The following is a 17566-nucleotide window of genomic DNA, read 5'->3' as shown; positions in this document are numbered from 1 at the left end:
GGGAGGGTGCGACGCCCCCGAGTGAGCGAGCTCTCCGCGTTCTAGAGCCCACCAGGCCACTCCAGAGGCCTGACTGTGCGAGTTTATCACCCAGAGGCCGAAAATGTGGAAGCAACTTAAACTTCTTCTGAAAGGAAAATGTCATAACCCATAAAACCGACTGTCATGAAAATGTTCAATGACACGGTACTTTTCGTACAGTGAGAAAAAGCTGTTAGGAGGAGCAAGCTTGTACTGCAAGAAGCTAACACAACATTGTAAAGCAACCATGAGCTAAGTTGCTTCAGTGGTGTCTGATTCCTTGCAACCCCATGGCCCGAGACCACTGGGCTCTTTTGTCCCTGGGATTCTCCAGGCAAGAATACTGGAGTGGGTTTCCACGCCCTGTTCTAGGGCATCTTCCTGACCCAGATATCAAACCTGCATCTCTTCCATCTGCATTGGCAGGCAAGTTCTTTACCGCTAGTACCACCTGAAGTGAAAGTGAAAGTCGCTCAGTCATGTCCCACTCTTTGCAACCCCATGGACTATACAGTTCATGGAATTCTCCAGGCTAGAATACTGGAATGGGTAGCCTTTTCCTTCTCCAGAGGATCTTCCCAACCGAGGGATCCAACCCAGTTCTCCTGCATTGCAGGCGATTCTTTACCAGCTGAGCCACAAGGAAAGCCAAAAAATACTGGAGTGGGTAACCTATCCCTTCTCCAGGGGATCTTCCTGACCCAGGAATCCAATCCAGTGCAGGTCTCCTGCATTGCAGGCAGATTCTTTACCAACTGAGCTGTCAGGGAAACCAGCACTGCCTGGGAAGCCCAAAGCAACTATACTCCAATGGAAATTAATAATAAAAGAGGAGCAAAATTTTCAAGTGAAAAGTTGGATCCTGTGACCCTGTCAGGTGGAACCAGGCACAGAAAGCCCCACACAGCAGTGTCAGAGTGTGATTGAGGGCTTCCCTGCTTCTTTGTGGGGTTTGTGTAGAATAAATACACTTTTTCTCGCACATTCAGAAAAAAAATTTTATTTTCCTCCTGAAACATTTAAAATTATCTTATAGAAAATTTTCCCTTTAAACTGCAGGGAAGGCATAGGTACCAGGTGCTTGGGAGTCAGAGTGTAGGGGGAGGCGCCCTGGGTGGACGAGGACTCTGGAGAAGTGGGTAGACAAAGGGAGGTCTGTGGTCACACACCTGTGTGATCTCACCTCAGGCTTTAGGCCTCCAGACGCAGCCAGGGATTCACATCCCCCTGGACTTGCTCCCATAAGTTGGGAATCTGGATTTAACCCATGCTGGAGGTGGGGGCAGGAGCAGAGGCCTGTATTTCCAGTTTTACTAGGAGAAGTTAGCCCAACGTGGGCATGCAGGTTTGTGTTCACTGACACTGCCTTTGCAAGTGGAAGACTCACCAAAATGGAACCGCAAACGCAGGGATTTCCTACAAAAAATTCCTACAATGCCACCCTGTCTCTCTTAAATGGTGTCATTCTCTGAGGGTAGGAAGATTCCAGTTCTGATGACACACAAGACTGGTCTCCTCCTTGTGGGGGTTGGGGATTGGGGCTCTCTAGGACCCGGATGACTCCAGCCTTTTGTCGATGGACTGGCTGACCTTGAGCAGGGCCTCTTGGAACTGGGGGTACTCTTCCTTCACGTGGTGGAGGATGGTGCCGATGCTGACCAGCCTGTCGTGCAGACGCTTGAGCTCCATCAGCAGTGACTGCTTATTGCGGAGCATGAAGACGTACCGCCCGTCCTTCACGGCCTGCAGGTACTTGAGGCGCGTCTGCAGGGCCACGAGCTCAGAAAGATTCTTGGGAGGGACAAGAGACCCCATGTCAGGCTATGCGTGTTCAAAAGAGGACACCTGCTGGCCTGGCACGAACTCCGACTCAAGGATGCGCCAGTGGAGAGCTTGGCAGATCCAGGGGAAGGGGCTGATGGACCCGCCCTCACCCACAGTCCAACCTGCCAGGTGCCCACCACACCCATCTCAGTTGATCGGGCCCAAACACTGCAGCCCTGAGTGACCCTTGCCTTCTGCTCACACCATATTGAATCCAGCAGAAAATCCCAGTGGGGCAGCTTTGAAATGACACACGGAGTCTGATGGCTTCTCACTAGCCTGAGGCCACCCTGGTCCATGCATCCTTCTTAAGAACTATGATGGCCTAAGACAGGTCCTGTGTCCACTCTTGGCCCTCACTTTCCACACTCATCATGAGAACCAAATGACTGCAGTGATCCCAAGCCACTCCTCCCCACCCCATCCCTGAGGGAGCAGCCCATGGTCACGGTGCTGCCCCCTCCAAGCCTTGCAAGCCTGGGGCCTTGGGCAGCCTCCACTCCTGGTGTACCTGGGGGTGCTCAATCCCTTGCCTCCCCTTCAAACTTTGACTCAAATGTCACTTTCCCTGTGTGGCCATCTCAGACCACCCTCCTTCCTAGTGCTGACCCCATCCACCCGACACCCCTTCTGTGCTTCCTGTTTCTCCAGAGTTATCTGTCACCATCAGAAATGAGGTATCATTGTGCTTATTAGTTTGATTATCTGTCCTCCAACCCTCAGAAGGTGACCTCAGGGAGGGCAGGGGTTTTCACCTTTTCTGTTCACTCTACCCCTGGCACCCAGGACAGTGCTGGCCCGTGGAGCCTTCATGAGCAATGTGAGGTGGACGACAGCAGTAGATTGCTATGATCAGCCTGGGCTTAGCTGGGCCAGAGCAGGCCTTGTTGCTGGGTTCCTGTGGCCCTGGGGCTTGCCTACCTGTCGCTTGAGGGTCGCCAGCCGGTCCAGCTCAACTTCAAGCTCGTCGGCCTCAACCTGCATCCTTGACAACTGCTCCTGTTTCTCCAGGAGGGAGTCACTCATGGATTTTTGAGATTCTTCCAGTTCCAGGATGGTTTGGGTGCACTCCTCGGTGGCCTGGGGCGGCGGCGGGGGTGATGAGACAGGAGCATCCTGGGACCCTGCCCCCAGTTATTCAGCGGACAGAGAAGAGTCAGGCAGGGAGGACCCCCAGGACCCTCTATGCACACAATCTGGGAGGATTCCAAAGCTGGGGTGTAGGAGAGTGCCTCAGGTGGGGAGGCCAGCGAGGGAGCCATGGCCGGACCCTCTGTGGCAGTAGGGGGAGGATTCTGTTGCCAACCTGGGCAGAGGAGGCCCCTGGGGAGCAAGGAGGGGTGGAGAGGGGTGGATAAAAGAAAGTCCAGGAGTGGCCAACATGGCAGAGAAATGCACAAACCAGGACCAGAAAAGGCCCCTCTGCACCTCCAGGAACGTTCAAATAAGCAGTTGGATCAAATCCATCATTTTCAGCTACTCTTTCCTTATGCGGGACTCCCCTGACCAGGGCTATTCCAACATTCTCCACCTGGTCCTCTGGGTGACACCACGAGGTGAGGACCCATTTCACAGGTCAGTAAGCCAAGGTACAGAGAGGTTGGACAATATGCATGAGCCACAAGTAGAAGAGCAGGGCTAGGACCCACGGTGGGGCTCCAAGGCCACGTTCTGTCTTGGACAACCCTTGCCTCTCTGGGAGGGGTCACTGCCCCGTCTCCACTGACAGATGAGGAACTGTGGGGATGGAAGATTTCTCGCCCACTGAGACCACATAGCCGGCCAGTGGGGGCCGAGGGAAATCTGAGCTCAGATCCCTGCCTGGTGACGGCGAAAGGAGGCGGCACAGGGGCCATAGCTGGTCCCCTCCCTGGGCAGGCACACACCGAATGGTTGGTCAATGTGGCCAGGTGGACGGGGACACGGGCTCGAGTGGGTGCCCTCCACGTTCCCATCAGCCCATCCCCAGCACCCACTGGGCATCAGTGACACAGGGGCTCACACTCTTCACCAACACTCCGTGTTTCCCTGACGCCGTTTCTGTTAGAAGAGGGGGCAAAAACGGGGCCGCTTCCAGTCCTGAGCTGCACCTGCCTCATGGCTCTTCTGTTAAACCCAAGACAAACTCCCAAGCAAAGGCCTGATCAGAGCAGGGCGTTAGGGACACCCAGGAAGCACCTGTGGATCTGGCCGCCACTCTGTCTTGACCCAGAACCAGCATGTGGGGTGTGGGCTCAGACTTTTGTCCCCCAGTCCAGAAGAAAGTGGCCTATCTGACTCAGGAGCTGAGCTCCTTCCATCCCCCAACCCCCAGTGTCTCTTCTCTTTCTCATAAAACAACCCCGACACAGCAGTTGGGATGGCAGCTCCAGGAATGAGGGCTGGGAGAAGAGGCAGTAAGGCGGATGAGCTGGGGAGGGACCCCCCAAGAAGCAGGCTGGAAGGACCGAGTGAAAGCCCAAGTCGGAGAAAGTGCCTCAGAAACTCGGCCCTGGCTGGTCACGCACGGACGCCTGCCAGTGGGGCTGATGACCCAGCTGACCACCCGTGGACAGGTGGCCCGAGGCGGGGCCCCTTCCCCATGGCCCGTCTCCCCTACCTTGTGAATGTCCCTGATCTTCCGTCGGAGCTCGGTCTGCTTGTGGTGGAAGTCTGTCCGGGTGAACAACTTCTTGTCCATCTTGCTCTGCCCCTCAGCCCTGGTGGAGATGGTATCTCTTCGGGTGACAGCCAGCTCCATGTCCCGGATCATCTTCTCCTGCTGCTTCAGGAGCTGCCCGTGCTTGACCTGGGTGCACAGGGCAGGGGACTGGGCAGGAGAGGGGCCTGCGCCACCTCCCTCCGCACCCAACTGAACCAGAGGGGAACTCGTGAGGGTGATGCCCCAGGGAAAAAAGGAACGTGGGGGCTTTGTCAACTGGTCAGAATGATTTCAGTCCATGTCAAGAATACCAGGTCAGCAGGGCAACACTGAGAAACTGACAGAGACAGGGGTAGATGGGGACACGTGAGGACCACATGCAGCCTGGGGTTGGGTCCTGGAGTAGAAAAAGGACATTAGCCAAAACAACAGTGATCTCTGCTTAGAGTTCGTAGTTTGGTTAACTGTATCACACTGAGGTTAATTGCCTTGTTAGGAAAAAGGCATCGTGGTTTGGTGAGATGGTGGCCTGAAGGGTCTCTGGGGCCTGGGGCTGGGGGCTGGGCTGTGGTGGGAGTGGGACTGTGAGGGGTGTCTGGGAGCTTTCTGCAGAGGAGGGCATGGTCCATGTCTCCACAGGGTGGTGGCCACATTATGCACACTGGACATTTAAAGTAAGTTCACGTTACTGCATGTAAGTTTGTTTATTGTCTAGTCGCTAAGTCGTGGCCAGCTCTTCTGCAACCCTATGAACTGCAGCTCGTCAGGCTCCTCTGTCCATAGGATTCTCGGCACAAGAATACTGGAGTGGGTTGCCATTCCCTTCTCCAGGGGATCTTCCTGACCCTGTGATTGAACCCATGTCTCCTGCATTGCAGGTAGATTCTTTACTGCTGAACCACCAGGGAAGCCCTGTAAATAAATTATTCCTCAATAAAGTTGATTTAAAATAACAAGAGGGGGACTCCCCTGGCAGTCCAGTGGCTAAGACTCTGTGCTCCCAAGGCAGAGGGCCTGGGTTCAGTCCCTGGTCGGGGAACTAGATCCCACATGTTGCAACTAAAGATCCCATGTGTTGCAAAGATGACCCAGTGCAGTCAAATAAATATTTTAAAAAATCAAGATGGTGTGGATTTGGGCTCTTAGATCAGTAGACACAGAAGACAGCCCAGAAAGAGACCCCCAAAAATATGGATGCTGATTTCCATAAGGATGTCATTGTAACATTGTTAGTAGTGACAGACAGCAACAAACTGGAGACAGTCAGCATCTTCACATCCACCTGGGAAGGCTTCGTTAAATTATGTTGTATCCATAGGATATTCTGCAACTATTAAAGAAAGTTCATGTCTGGATCACTAAAAAAAGAATAAGTTGCTGAGTTATATGTACTATTTTGGTGAAGGAAAACAAAACCGAAACACAACTAGGAGGGAGGGGGCTGGCAGCCCATTTGTGTGTGTGTGTGTGTGTGTGTGTGTGCGCACCTATGTACGTATGTGCGTCTCTGTGTGTGTGTGTGTAAGCTTTGTGGTACAGTGTTTGACCTGCCGCAGCAACATACATGGCTTCTGTGGTTTGAAAAGTCAGTTAAATGAGTGTTTATTGAACTTATCATAGTGGATGCATTTGATCAGAATTCCTCTGGACTCAGCCAGCAGGGTTATTATGGACCATGTAATTGTAAAAGTGATGTCATATTTCTTTTTATGACCTGCTGTGATTTGTATCCTTAAGTTCCTGAACCTTTGGCTCAGTGACAGCTTGTGATTTAATTACCAGCCTTTTTTTTTAAGGTAATGAAATCCAGCTAAAGATGACAGTAGAGAGAAAAACATGACTTGACGGGGAAACGTGGGTGTGTTCCTTGCACTCTGTTACGGAGTGAATCTTTTTGGTCCAATGGTGGGATACATCTCACAAGCGGGTCACGAGATTGGGTGGGGACTGGTCACAGTCAGCATTTAGAAATACTGGATGGAGCACGCTGCTTGGAGCGAGGGTAACAGTGCTTCGTGAATACTGTGCAGGTCGTCGTGCCCTGTGACCATTCTGGTGCAGTAAGAACAAGAACTGGACAGGCACTGGTGGAGAAAGTCAGCAGGGGGAACAGCGAGTTTCCTTGGCGTGCTTGGAGTGTAGGCTGCCGCGCCAGAGTGGTTTCTTCCCAGGACCCCAAGCTCCAGGCCCCCCACCTCCCTCCTTCCACCCACCTTCATCCTGTGTATCTCTGCCTTCATGGCCCGGATCTCCATCTGGCCTGTCTCAGAATCCACGGAGGCCCGCATCTCTTTTGCAAGTTGGATTTTTTTCTCCCAAAGCATGATCTGGTGTCTTTAAGGGGAGGGGAGGCAGTGTAAGAGCTGCAGAACAAAGGGGTTTTCTTTCTGACACTTCGGTGAGCATGGTGCACTGTGCTTGGGGCGTGCTGTGCTTGGAATGGGCTCAGATATCAAAGAGCAGTGTGATGGGCTGGGAGACCCTTGCCTTCCTGATGACAGGGTGCCCTTGCTGAGCAGGTGGCATGCTTAATTTGCAGGCACCCAGGCAAGGGTTTAAATAGAAACTAATGTCCCCCATTTTGGGACCAGAAGGTAAACTCAACCCTAAGGCCCTTCACTCTCACCTAGAAAGGGGGGACGAGGGAGAAAGCAGATATGTAGCTTTAGGAGAAGCTGAGTAAGTCAAGTATAAGTGACAAAAGTTGACATAAGGAGAAGTCAAAAGCCTAAATAGACCAAGAGCCTGAAAACTATTAAAATGTTAGCAAAGACATATGCCCTCCACCCCTGTTGTCTGAATGTTTGTGTCCCCACCCTGCAAATCAACATGTTGGAATCCTCATGCCCGGTCTTTGGTGGTGGTGGTGGGGTGATGAGGTCATGAGAGTGGAGCCCCCATGAATGGGATTAGTGCGCTCATTAAAGAGACCCCAGAGAGCTTCCCTTCTCTTGCCACCCTGTGAGGACACAGTGAGAAGTCTGCAACCCAGAAAAGAGCCCTCACCCGACCTCACAAGTACCCTGATCTCAGACTTCCAGCCTCAACAACTATGAGCAACAAATTCCTGTTGTTTATAAAGCCCCAGCCTGTGGTGTTGAGTTGTAGCAGCCTGCAGGCACTAAGATCCCTTGAAAAAGTTCCAGGTAGTGTTATGTGTCGACTCTGTCAAAACGCAGGGAACGAATGGTCCCTTTGCCGCTCAGCGCCTTGGAGAGCACATGAGCCAATTAGGGCGCACACAGGGCGGCTCAGCGGTCCTCGCAGCTCGGAACGCAGACCCGTGCACCCCGAGGGGGAAGACATCCACAGAGAAATATAATAAAGGCTGCTTCAAAGGCAGACAGAGAAAATCGCACTATGGTTTAAAAAAAAAAAAAAATGAAAGAAACCTACAGAGAAAACCGTAAAGGAAGAGGGCTGGATTAAGTGTGATTCTCCTTTCTACTCTGCACTCATTGCTATGGTTTACAATGCTTACCGTTGGGTCTGGATTACTCTTATAATCAGGCACCAGAAAGATGATACAGTTTTTAAAAGGTCTGTGCGGAAGGAAGCCACTCCACTTCCAATGATCACCATCATGGCTTTGCAGAAGGGTTGCCCGGTGGCACAGAACTCCGCTGTTCCGGCTGAGGTTCAGGGCCGCGCCTCCCCCGCCCCCTCCCCGCGCACCAACTGGTTTCCGTGAACCGTGAACCGTGAACCGTGGGCAGCGACCCTCCGGACCGGCGCCTGGGCACTCACTCCGCCTCCACCAGGCTGTTGAGCACGGCTGCCTTCTCCTCGCTCAGCTGGTTCAGCTTCTCCTGCATCTCGATGGTCTCCCGCTCTGAGGCCTGCGTGGGGAGGAGAGAGGGGCGGTGGGCGGGGCCGAGGACTGCGCGCACCTGCTTGCCCCGCCCATCCACTCTGAGCCCGGAGCGCACCTTGAGCGAGCGCACGAACTCGCCCTCCGTGGCCAGGTTGTCCTGCTGTAGCTCCTCGGAGCTGCACCGGTTCTGGTTCATCAGCAAGTTGAGCTTCTTCAGATCGTTGTCCAGGTCCTTCATGTGGCGCTCGATCTGTTTCTGCTCCTTCTTCTCCTGGTTGATCTTGTCTGTGGGGAGGGTGACCGGGGGTGGGGAGTGGCCCCCGGGGGTTGTGATCGGGGGTCTGTGCACACTGCGCCCTCCTTCCCCGCTGACCTTCGGGCATCCCCACCCAGACAGCGGAGGCAGAAGGGGACGTGGTTGCCGCTCAGACACCGAGTCCCCAGGAAAGGTCAGCAAGCTCCGGGGCAGAGGGTGGAAAGCAACGACCCCGACCTCGCACAAGCAGGTTTGGGAGCCCAGAGGGCCGGACAAGAAGGCGGCAGGACCTCTGGGAAGAAACAGGCACCATGTGTCCAGGCAGAGTGGGCCCCGGACACCCGGCAGCACTTCCTGTGGGGCTGCCCGGCCCAGCTGACCCGGTGGGACCAGATGGCACCAGAAAGCCTCAGCAGGTGCTGTGGAGGGGCTGGGCAGGGGAGCTCACTTTCTATCCGTATTTTCTTCTGCTCCAGGATGTGGATCTCCTTCTTGGACATGTCCAGGGAGACCAGGTGCTCCTCGCGCTCCTGTGTGACCTTCACCATCTCCTGCTGCAGCCGCAGCCAGGTCACCTGGGCCTGCGTCACGTTGGTGTTGTTTTCCTCGATCAGCTTGGTCAACCTCTTGATCTCCAGCTCCAGGGGCCCCACTTCTTCCCCCTGAAAGCGATGTTCGCCAGAAAGCAGACTGAGTCCCTAAAGTCAGGGTGGGCTGCAGAGGGCGGGACACCTGAGATCATGCATCTGTATGCTGAGTAGGGGATCTTTACTCAGAGGGCCTAGGAACCCTGTCATTGTGTCCCCTCTTCTGCGGTCCAAGGCCATATGGCCTGACCTGCTGTGGGAGATTCTGTTCTGGTGATCTGCTGGTCTGCCACCAGCTTCCCTTCCTCCACTGGCCTGGCCCCACCACGCCCCAGTCTTGTGGGGCCTCTGTTACCCAAAAGGGCTTTGCAAATTGTCTTTTCACAACAGACTGTCATAGGTTAGGGTCTTTACTCCCTTGGAATCCATTCAAGTTACAGCTCTGAGACCATGCTCTGGTTGGGGTCTACCTAAGAGCATCCCCACCAACTGCCCCTGCTGCTCTGGGATTTGAGGCTGTTGTGGGGTCCTCAGGTCAGGGACACTGGATAACCTATTGAACTTCAAGCCTCAAACCCATCAGACCACTAAGAGCAGCGGTGAGTAAGATCCTGCCCGCTGCCTGCCTTCACATAGTCCACGGGACACACAAAATAGCAAAAGAAGACAATTTCATGCCAGGTGGAAGTTATATGGAATCCAGACTTCAGGGCCCATAAGTAAGGTTTCATCACACATGGACACACTTGTCTGTTTACCTACTGCAGTGGCTCCTCATAACCGCTAGGGTGAGGGGTTGCAACAGAGACCGTATGGTCTATAACACCTGAAATATTGACTATGTGCCCCCACAGAGAAGGTCTGCAGACAGCCCCTGAGTCAGCATTCTACACAGACATGTGCATTTCACCCGTAAGAGGGGTAGGGTGGGAACGCCTGTGTCCTACATGAGTCTGTCCCTGAACATAAGCAGTTTCGAAATGGCCAGGCACAGATATCAACCCAAGTGGCCTCTCCTGATCCTGGGGTCCTACCCCAAGTTCAGAAACCATCTGCTCCAGCTGCTTGTTGAAAAAGTTGATGAGGCCTTGCTTTCTTTCAATCAGTATCGTGCGCCTGGAAATTTCATTTTCACTGTTGTTGATGAGGTCGTTGACTTTTTTCACTTCCTTATCCAGCTCAGCCAGTATCTTCTGATGCATGTCCAGCCTGCAGTTGGTGTTCGTGATGTCCAGGGTGGTCTGAGCAATGTCACCGTCAATTTTGGAAAGATGTGTCACCTGAATTAGCAGAAGGAAACAAGTCTGAACTTTTTTCCTCTTTCTGAGAGGCTCCACATGAGTTGGTTGGCTTCTTGTTTTCCTTGATCTGAGTATTCATCTGGAGAAATTCTAAAACAGAGGAGGATGTTGGTTTTTTTCTCAACCTTATGACCTGTCAAAGGACTTACTTGTTTGAACCCTAATGATTCCTCACAAAAAAAGAAAGCTGATATTATTATCTCTTCTTATCAAACAGTAAAATACATGAAATGGGGAAATGTAAAAATACAGATGATCGCCCATAAATCTGCCACACAGTTAGCCAGCATTACTATTTAGAATCTATTCTGCCTTCTTGACTTTGTATATAAACCCTCTTCCTCCCTGCCCAAAAACAGGGTCACACTGTACATATAGCTTTGTAAGCCACGTTTCAATTTGACACGTCATGTCATGTCATTTTTAATGGTTGTATAATAGTCATATTTGTAACAGACATTGGGAAGCAAGTCACAGCTGTCCCTGGGAATGTCATCTGTTCCACAACAAGCACAGGGCCCCTGCTCTCAAGAGCTCATGTGCTTTTGGTGAAGAAAACCAACATGCCTGCCCTCTTTGAGCTTGTCATCTGTTATCAACATTCCTACTCGAAATAATGCTGTGACAAATGCCAACTTCTAACTTCTATTTTATGGGACAAATGTCCTTTACATTTCACTAAAAAATTGGACACGGTCATGGAGAGAAAAGATTGTACTGTGGGGTGTCATTTACCACCTGGCCAGAGGCTTGTGGTCCTGGAACTTTTGCCAACCATGATTCTGGGGTTGGGAGCTTCAGCCCAGGGCAGAGCTGCCCAGGGCTCCTTGGACCTGCCCTCTGTCCTGAAAGCTGAGCCAGCCCACCCTGCCTCCTCTGCAGGTTTCAGAAGACAGATTTTCTCCATTCTTTCCTACAGTGGAGAGTTGATTGTAAGGACACTTGTGAGAATTAGGGAGGGAGGCAGCTCAGGCTCACTTTGGTATCAGGGCCCTTTTCCCTGGACTGTGGCTGTGCCTTGACCTTGCCAGCCAGCCTCTCACTGTTGGCTGCCCAACGGCTCCTGCCCCTGCAAATCCTCAGCTCTCTATCAGCCTGTGGCTCCCACCAACTCCTGCCCATGCTCCAGTCATTTCTTCTCTTCCCCCACGTGACCCCAGCTGGCTTTGTCAAACACCCACTCTCTGACCAACTATCATGCGTGGCTTTCCAGGACATCCCTAGGTTTAAAGTCAGACCTTGCCAGCATCTCAAGGCACCCAGCTTCCTATGTAACACCTTGGCCCCTTTGGCTCCTCTGAGCTCTGGTTATCCACCCATCCCTTTCTTTGCCAAGATTATCCAAAGTTGCCAGGTCTTCACAAGGACTCTGCCCATACTGGAAGGCCTTCAGTTCCTAAGTCTCCTTTCAGCCATCAAACAGGCCAACCAGAGCACCCTGACCTCCCCTCAGCCTCCTCAGGCTGTTTGTCCCACATGTTGAGACCACCCTGGCCTCCTCCTGGGACATCGGTACCACTCCTTTATTAACTGTGTAGACCTCATGGTTCACCCATGCCTGCAATCCCTCTGAACACAGCTCTGGATGATTCTGTCCCTCTACAACTTCTGCTCCCTGTCCCAGATATCCCCTGTCTGCCACCAGGCCACAGGGGTACTGAGCAGTGGGAGAAGTGCCTCCTTTCAAGAGCTGGATTTGCTGTTGGCTATTGTTGCAACAAATGCTGGCCCAGGACTCTTTATCGCCCTCATGTGGACACGAATAGTAGTACACCTACTGCCCACAAAGCGCTCCAACAAATGCTGGGTTCAGGACTCTTTACTGCCATCCTGTGGACATGGGTGGTAGTACATCTGCCACCCACCAACTGGTCCAACAAATGTTGGCCCAGGACTTTACTGCCCTCGTGTGGACACAAGTGGTAGTACATCTGCCACCCACCAAGAGGTCCAACAAATGCTAGCCCAGAACTTTATTTCCCTCTTGTGAACATGGGTGGTAGTGCACCTTCTGCCCACAAATTTTTGCAATAAATGCTGGTCCAGAACTCTTTATTGCCCCCTTGTGGACATGGGTGGCAGTACACCTGCTGTCCATGAATTTTTGCAATAAATGCTGGTCCAAATCTCTTTAGCGCCCTCCTGTGGACATAGGTGGTAGTACACCTATCACCCACCAAGTGTTCCAACAAATGCTGACCCAGGACTTTACTGCCCTCCCGTGGACATGGGTGGTAGCACATGTGTTGTCCACATGGGTGACTGGGAAAGGGGGACACCCGGGAGCATGGGGATCAGCCTCTGTGATATTGCATCAGGGCTGGGCAAGTTTATTTAACACTCACCACACTGCATAACTTTTCCAGTGCACACTTGGGCCCCACTGTTTTGCTCCCAGCAGGTAGTCTTGCCCCCACTTCCTGGAATAAGAACTGGTAGGACTCCACTAGCATCAACCAGGACATCTCAAGGAGACCCAGGCATGCACAGTCTTGGCTCCAGCCCCCTCTCCTCAGTTCCTTGGCACAAGCAAGCCAGGAGCCAGCTGGTCTCCTCCCAGGTATCTGGGAGGCATGAGGTGCCTCAGAGTTCTAGCAAGCCAGGTAGACAGCACCCTAAGGCAGGGGGTCACACAGGAAGAACCAAGAAGAAAAAACCTAAGTAGCAAATTGCTTTTTTCAGGACATAGGGACCCCTGCTCAGAGAAAGGCAAGACCCCTGGGGGAGCAAAAGAGAGCTCTTTCCAGGGATAGGGGTTGGGTCCTCAGTCCAGGAGGGCCAGTCACACTCACTCAGGACCTTTAGGCACATCGTGGGAAAGCAGAGGGTCGGGCTACTCCATGATTCATTTTCAATGCTCCTACCAATTTGACCAGGGTCTCTGCTGCAGCAATTTATCCTCAGACATGTGGACAAAGATGTGTGACCAAGTATGTTCAGTGCTGAGTTATTTCTAAAGTTTAAAACAACTTTAAGTGTCCGAAAAGAGAATTATTAAAGAAAACATGTATATTTGAAGGATAAAATGTGATGCATAAACCGACATGCACTTTTTCTAATAATATTTATGGAAAATGTTATGTTAAATATGACCAATAATGTAAAATAAAACACTGCACACACAGTGAAAAATTAATGGGCTCCTACACTTGTTTGTGCACTTTTTGCTCTGTGTTGCGTTTCAGTAAAATTAATGAAAATGGATTAGAGTGGTTTAAAGACTGATTATAGTAAGAGTCCTATGTCCTCTCAGGTTGTGTGTGCATATGCATCTTCACATGTCTGTTCATGTATGTGAACATGTTAAACAAATGTGTATGTGTGTGTGTGAATCTGTGTGCTTGTTTTTGCTCATGTGTGCATGTGGGAATGTGTATGTAATGTGTGTTTCTGTGTGTCTGTGTGTATGAGTATGACCATGTGTGTTTAGAAAAATTTCCAGAAGGAAATACACCTGAGTTTCAGAAGAGATTGTCTGTGGAAGGTGGGATTGCAGCTGTCTTATTTTCTTCTTATGCCTTTTTGTATTTCCAGGTTTTCCACAATAAAAATGCATTACTTTTACAACTAGACAAAAATGAAAGGTGAATGGACATGCTCCGTGCCCTTCCACCACATGTGGTCTGTTCCCACTAGAGCTGCCCCAATGCTTGAGCACCATGAAAGCATCCACCCGTTGTGGCCCAGGTGTGTGCAGCTGGCGTACCAGGTTGGTCTTTTCTTTCTGGAGCTTCAGGATGAGCTGGTGGAAGTATTTGGTCATCTTGTTGGAGGTCATGTGCTCCTTCAGCTTCTCCATGATGGAGGCATCCATCTTCCTCCTCAGCTCCTGCTCATGCTGGATGGCCTGGTGGAGAGTCTGCAATTCTCCCACAGTTGCTGTGTATTCCTAGAAAGAAAGAGTTAGAGGGTGGATACTACGAAGTAGAGTGGGGAGGCTTGCCCTGCTGGTGGGGGACATGACCATACCACATGGGCCTTGCCCAGTGCATCCTCTGTGTCCAGTAGGGTGAGCCTGTAGGTGTTAAACTCATTCTGCAGGGCCTCCTCCTTAGTCAGGCACTGTGAGGTCAGTTTCTGCATCAGGTTGGCTTCTGTCTCTGCCCGGTTCAGGATGCTGGCCAGCTTCTCATTCTTTTCTTCCTCCTTCATGATGGATTTCTTATAGGCTTCAAGCTCAACATCCATGGACTTGACTTGATGCTGGCATTCACTGCCAAAATTGAAAGAGCAAAGCCAGGACATCAGAACACCAATGCGTATGGTGGTACCCTACTGGGAGGAAGCTCATAGAGTGAAGAGAAAGAAATTAGGAAACCAACTCTATTAGTATTAGTTGAATATTAAAAAAAATTTTTGCATGACTTTCAAATATTTATTTTTATAGCCACAGTACACACCATGTAGGATCTTAATTCCCCAACAAGAAATCAAACCCAGCCTCCTGCAGTGGAAGCATGGACTCCTAACCACTGAACCACCAGGGAAGTCCCAACAGTGGTTGAAGCTTGACTACTATTTTCTAATGTGTTGGAACTACTACCCTTCTCAAGCCCAAGTCTAAAACTCTTCTATGGAGAAGGAAATGGCAACCCACTCCAGTATTCATGCCTGGAAAATCCCATGGACCGAGGAGCCTGGTGGGCTACAGTCCATGGGATCACAAAGAGTCAGACATGACTGAGCGACTTCATTTCATTCATTCAAGCCGACCTTTGTTCCCCTTTGAAATCCCTTCAAGCTTTTGGATGTTCTTGGTGGTAACAGCATTAGATTTTGGGATATCTTTCTCGGATTCAACCTTGCATTTAATGGTTTTTAGACATTAACAAAACGGATTCTTTAAAAGGAAAGAAATTAAGTCTACCTAATTCTGCTAGGCACTCGCGCTCCCTGTGTCAACCGTACTTTTATAACTATGGTAATGAAGTCAATAGACAGCAAACTAATTATTCCTTCCCCCTTGTAAAATTGAGAAAACTTGCTAACAAGGAACTGAAACTGTTATCTTGAACATAGTCCCCAGTCTAGTTTTTGCCATGACTATAATGATTATAGTCATGTGTTTAATTTCAATTTCCTTGTGTTTAATTTCAAAAGAATTCTCAGATCCCACAGTATAGAGGTTGTAAATTTATGTTACTTTTATGCTTGAGAAAAGGATATTGGGGTGTTTATACCATTCTATGTCACATGTAATCATGTGTGGTAAAGGCATCTGAGTTCCTTTTGAGTTATATATAGGAACTGCAAGTATTTGAGTTGAATCCTCTTATACATGCTGACAGACTAAGAGCCTATGTTTTGCAAAATCTGTCACCCAAATTAATAAAGTGAAAATATTAACATTGACTTTGATAACAGTCTCCCAAGCATTCAAACTGTACTTTAAATATTCAAACACACTGATTATAGCAAGCAAGTCTTTGACTTTATTTTTAGCAAGTTTGGCTTACTCTTCTTTCATGAGATTTTTTTTCTTCCATAGTAATTAATACCAGATAAAAAATTGAAACTGGAACTATATTATACTTTTTAACTAATCTCTTGTGGCTGTACTCATATGTAATTTACTTAGGTTAATATGAGAACCGGGGAGTAAGTTATAACTAATGTGCAAGACCGCTTTGTATATTTGGTGATTTTGTAATGTTAGTGAATTGGTTAATTCTTACTTCACTGATACTATTAATCGTGTATATGCAATTAAAAATTACGCTACATTTCTCTTTAGAATTAAAAAAAAATAAAACTCTTCTAATATTGTGATGATAGGAGGAGGAAGGACAGGAAACTGTTGGCTTGTGCTTGGTGGTGAGGAGTGGTCACTGCCATCCCATCTCCTTTAGTCGTGATCATAATCTTGGAAAGAAAATGCTGCTATCTCAGTTTAGCACTCTTGAACATGACGCTCAGGGCATTTGAGTAAATGGTGTGGCTGGGAAGAACACAGGTGGCTGTCTCTTCAAATTCCCTCAGCATACTGGCCATGGACATGCCCATAAGTAATGTCAAGTTAAAAACTGCAGATCCTGGATAATGGAATTTGAATTTCTGTGTGTCAGACATTTCTTCCCTTAATTCTTTTCAATGACCAGATAGAACTCTAAATACCTCATTGGGATACAATTAGGCTCTATCCAGTTTTGTGGTTTTTTTTTTTTCCTCATTTCATCAGTGTAGCAGTAAACATCATTAGTCAGTCAGTTCAGTCGCTCAGTTGTGTCCGACTCTTTGTGACCCCATGGACTGCAGCACAACAGACCTCCCTGTCCATCACCAACTACAGGAGCCTGCTCAAACTCATGTCCATCGCATTGGTGATGCCATCGAACCATCTCATTCTCTGTTGTCCCCTTCTCCTCCCGCCTTCAGTCTTTCCCAGCATCAGGGTCTTTTCAAATGAGTCAGTTCTTTGCATCAGATGGCCAAAGTATTGGAGTTTCAGCTTCAACATTAGTCCTTTCAATGAATATTCAGGACTGATTTCCTTTAGGATGGACTGGTTGGATCTCCTTGCAGTCCAAGGAACTCTCAAGAGTTTTCTCCAACACCACAGTTCAAAAGCATCAATTCTTGAGCACTCAGCTTTCTTTATAGTCCAACTCTCACATCCATACATGACTACTGGAAAAACCATAGCCTTGACTAGACAGGCCTTTGTTGGCAAGGTAATATCTCTGCTTTTTAACATGCTGTCTAGGTTGGTCATAACTTTTCTTCCAAGGAGTAAGCGTCTTTTAATTTCATGGCTGCAGTCACCATCTGCAGTGATTTTGGAGCCCAAAAAAATAAAGTCTGTCATTATTACACATTAAAAAAAAAAAAACCTGCACTCTGAAAACTAAAAGATGCTGATGAAAGAAACTGAAGATGACACAAATAGATAGAAAGATATACTGTGTTCTTGGGTTGAAAGAATCAATATTGTTAGGATGGCCATACTACTCAAGGCAATCTACAGATTCAATGTAATCCCTAACAAATCACCAGTGGCATTTTTCACAGAACTGGAACAATAACTTTTAAAATTTATATGAAAACACAAAATATTCTGAATAGCCAAAGCAATCTTGAGAAAGAAGAACAAGCTGGAGAAATCACACTCCCTGACTTCAGACT

At 49.5% G+C, this 17566-nt stretch overlaps 1 protein-coding gene across 2 annotated transcripts in view; it reads right to left on the bottom strand.

The window, feature by feature from the left end:
• Window positions 1–1032: 1032 nt before the first annotated feature.
• Window positions 1033–17566, bottom strand: part of CCDC40 (coiled-coil domain 40 molecular ruler complex subunit) — a 43684-nt gene continuing 27150 nt past the window's right edge. For both annotated transcript variants that reach the window (XM_070389223.1, XM_070389224.1), the window contains 10 exons: window positions 14414–14657; window positions 14151–14333; window positions 10178–10423; window positions 9005–9218; window positions 8416–8585; window positions 8234–8325; window positions 6700–6820; window positions 4445–4633; window positions 2767–2925; window positions 1033–1812 (listed from right to left, as the gene is read on the bottom strand). In XM_070389223.1, the coding sequence (XP_070245324.1) occupies window positions 1567–1812; window positions 2767–2925; window positions 4445–4633; window positions 6700–6820; window positions 8234–8325; window positions 8416–8585; window positions 9005–9218; window positions 10178–10423; window positions 14151–14333; window positions 14414–14657 (1864 nt within the window). In that variant the 3' untranslated portion in view covers window positions 1033–1566. The remainder of the gene's footprint in view (window positions 1813–2766; window positions 2926–4444; window positions 4634–6699; window positions 6821–8233; window positions 8326–8415; window positions 8586–9004; window positions 9219–10177; window positions 10424–14150; window positions 14334–14413; window positions 14658–17566) is intronic.

The sequence above is a fragment of the Bos mutus genome, chromosome 19 (genome assembly GCF_027580195.1).
Source record: "Bos mutus isolate GX-2022 chromosome 19, NWIPB_WYAK_1.1, whole genome shotgun sequence".
NCBI lineage: Eukaryota > Metazoa > Chordata > Mammalia > Artiodactyla > Bovidae > Bos > Bos mutus.
This window is presented reverse-complemented; position numbering and strand designations above follow the sequence as displayed.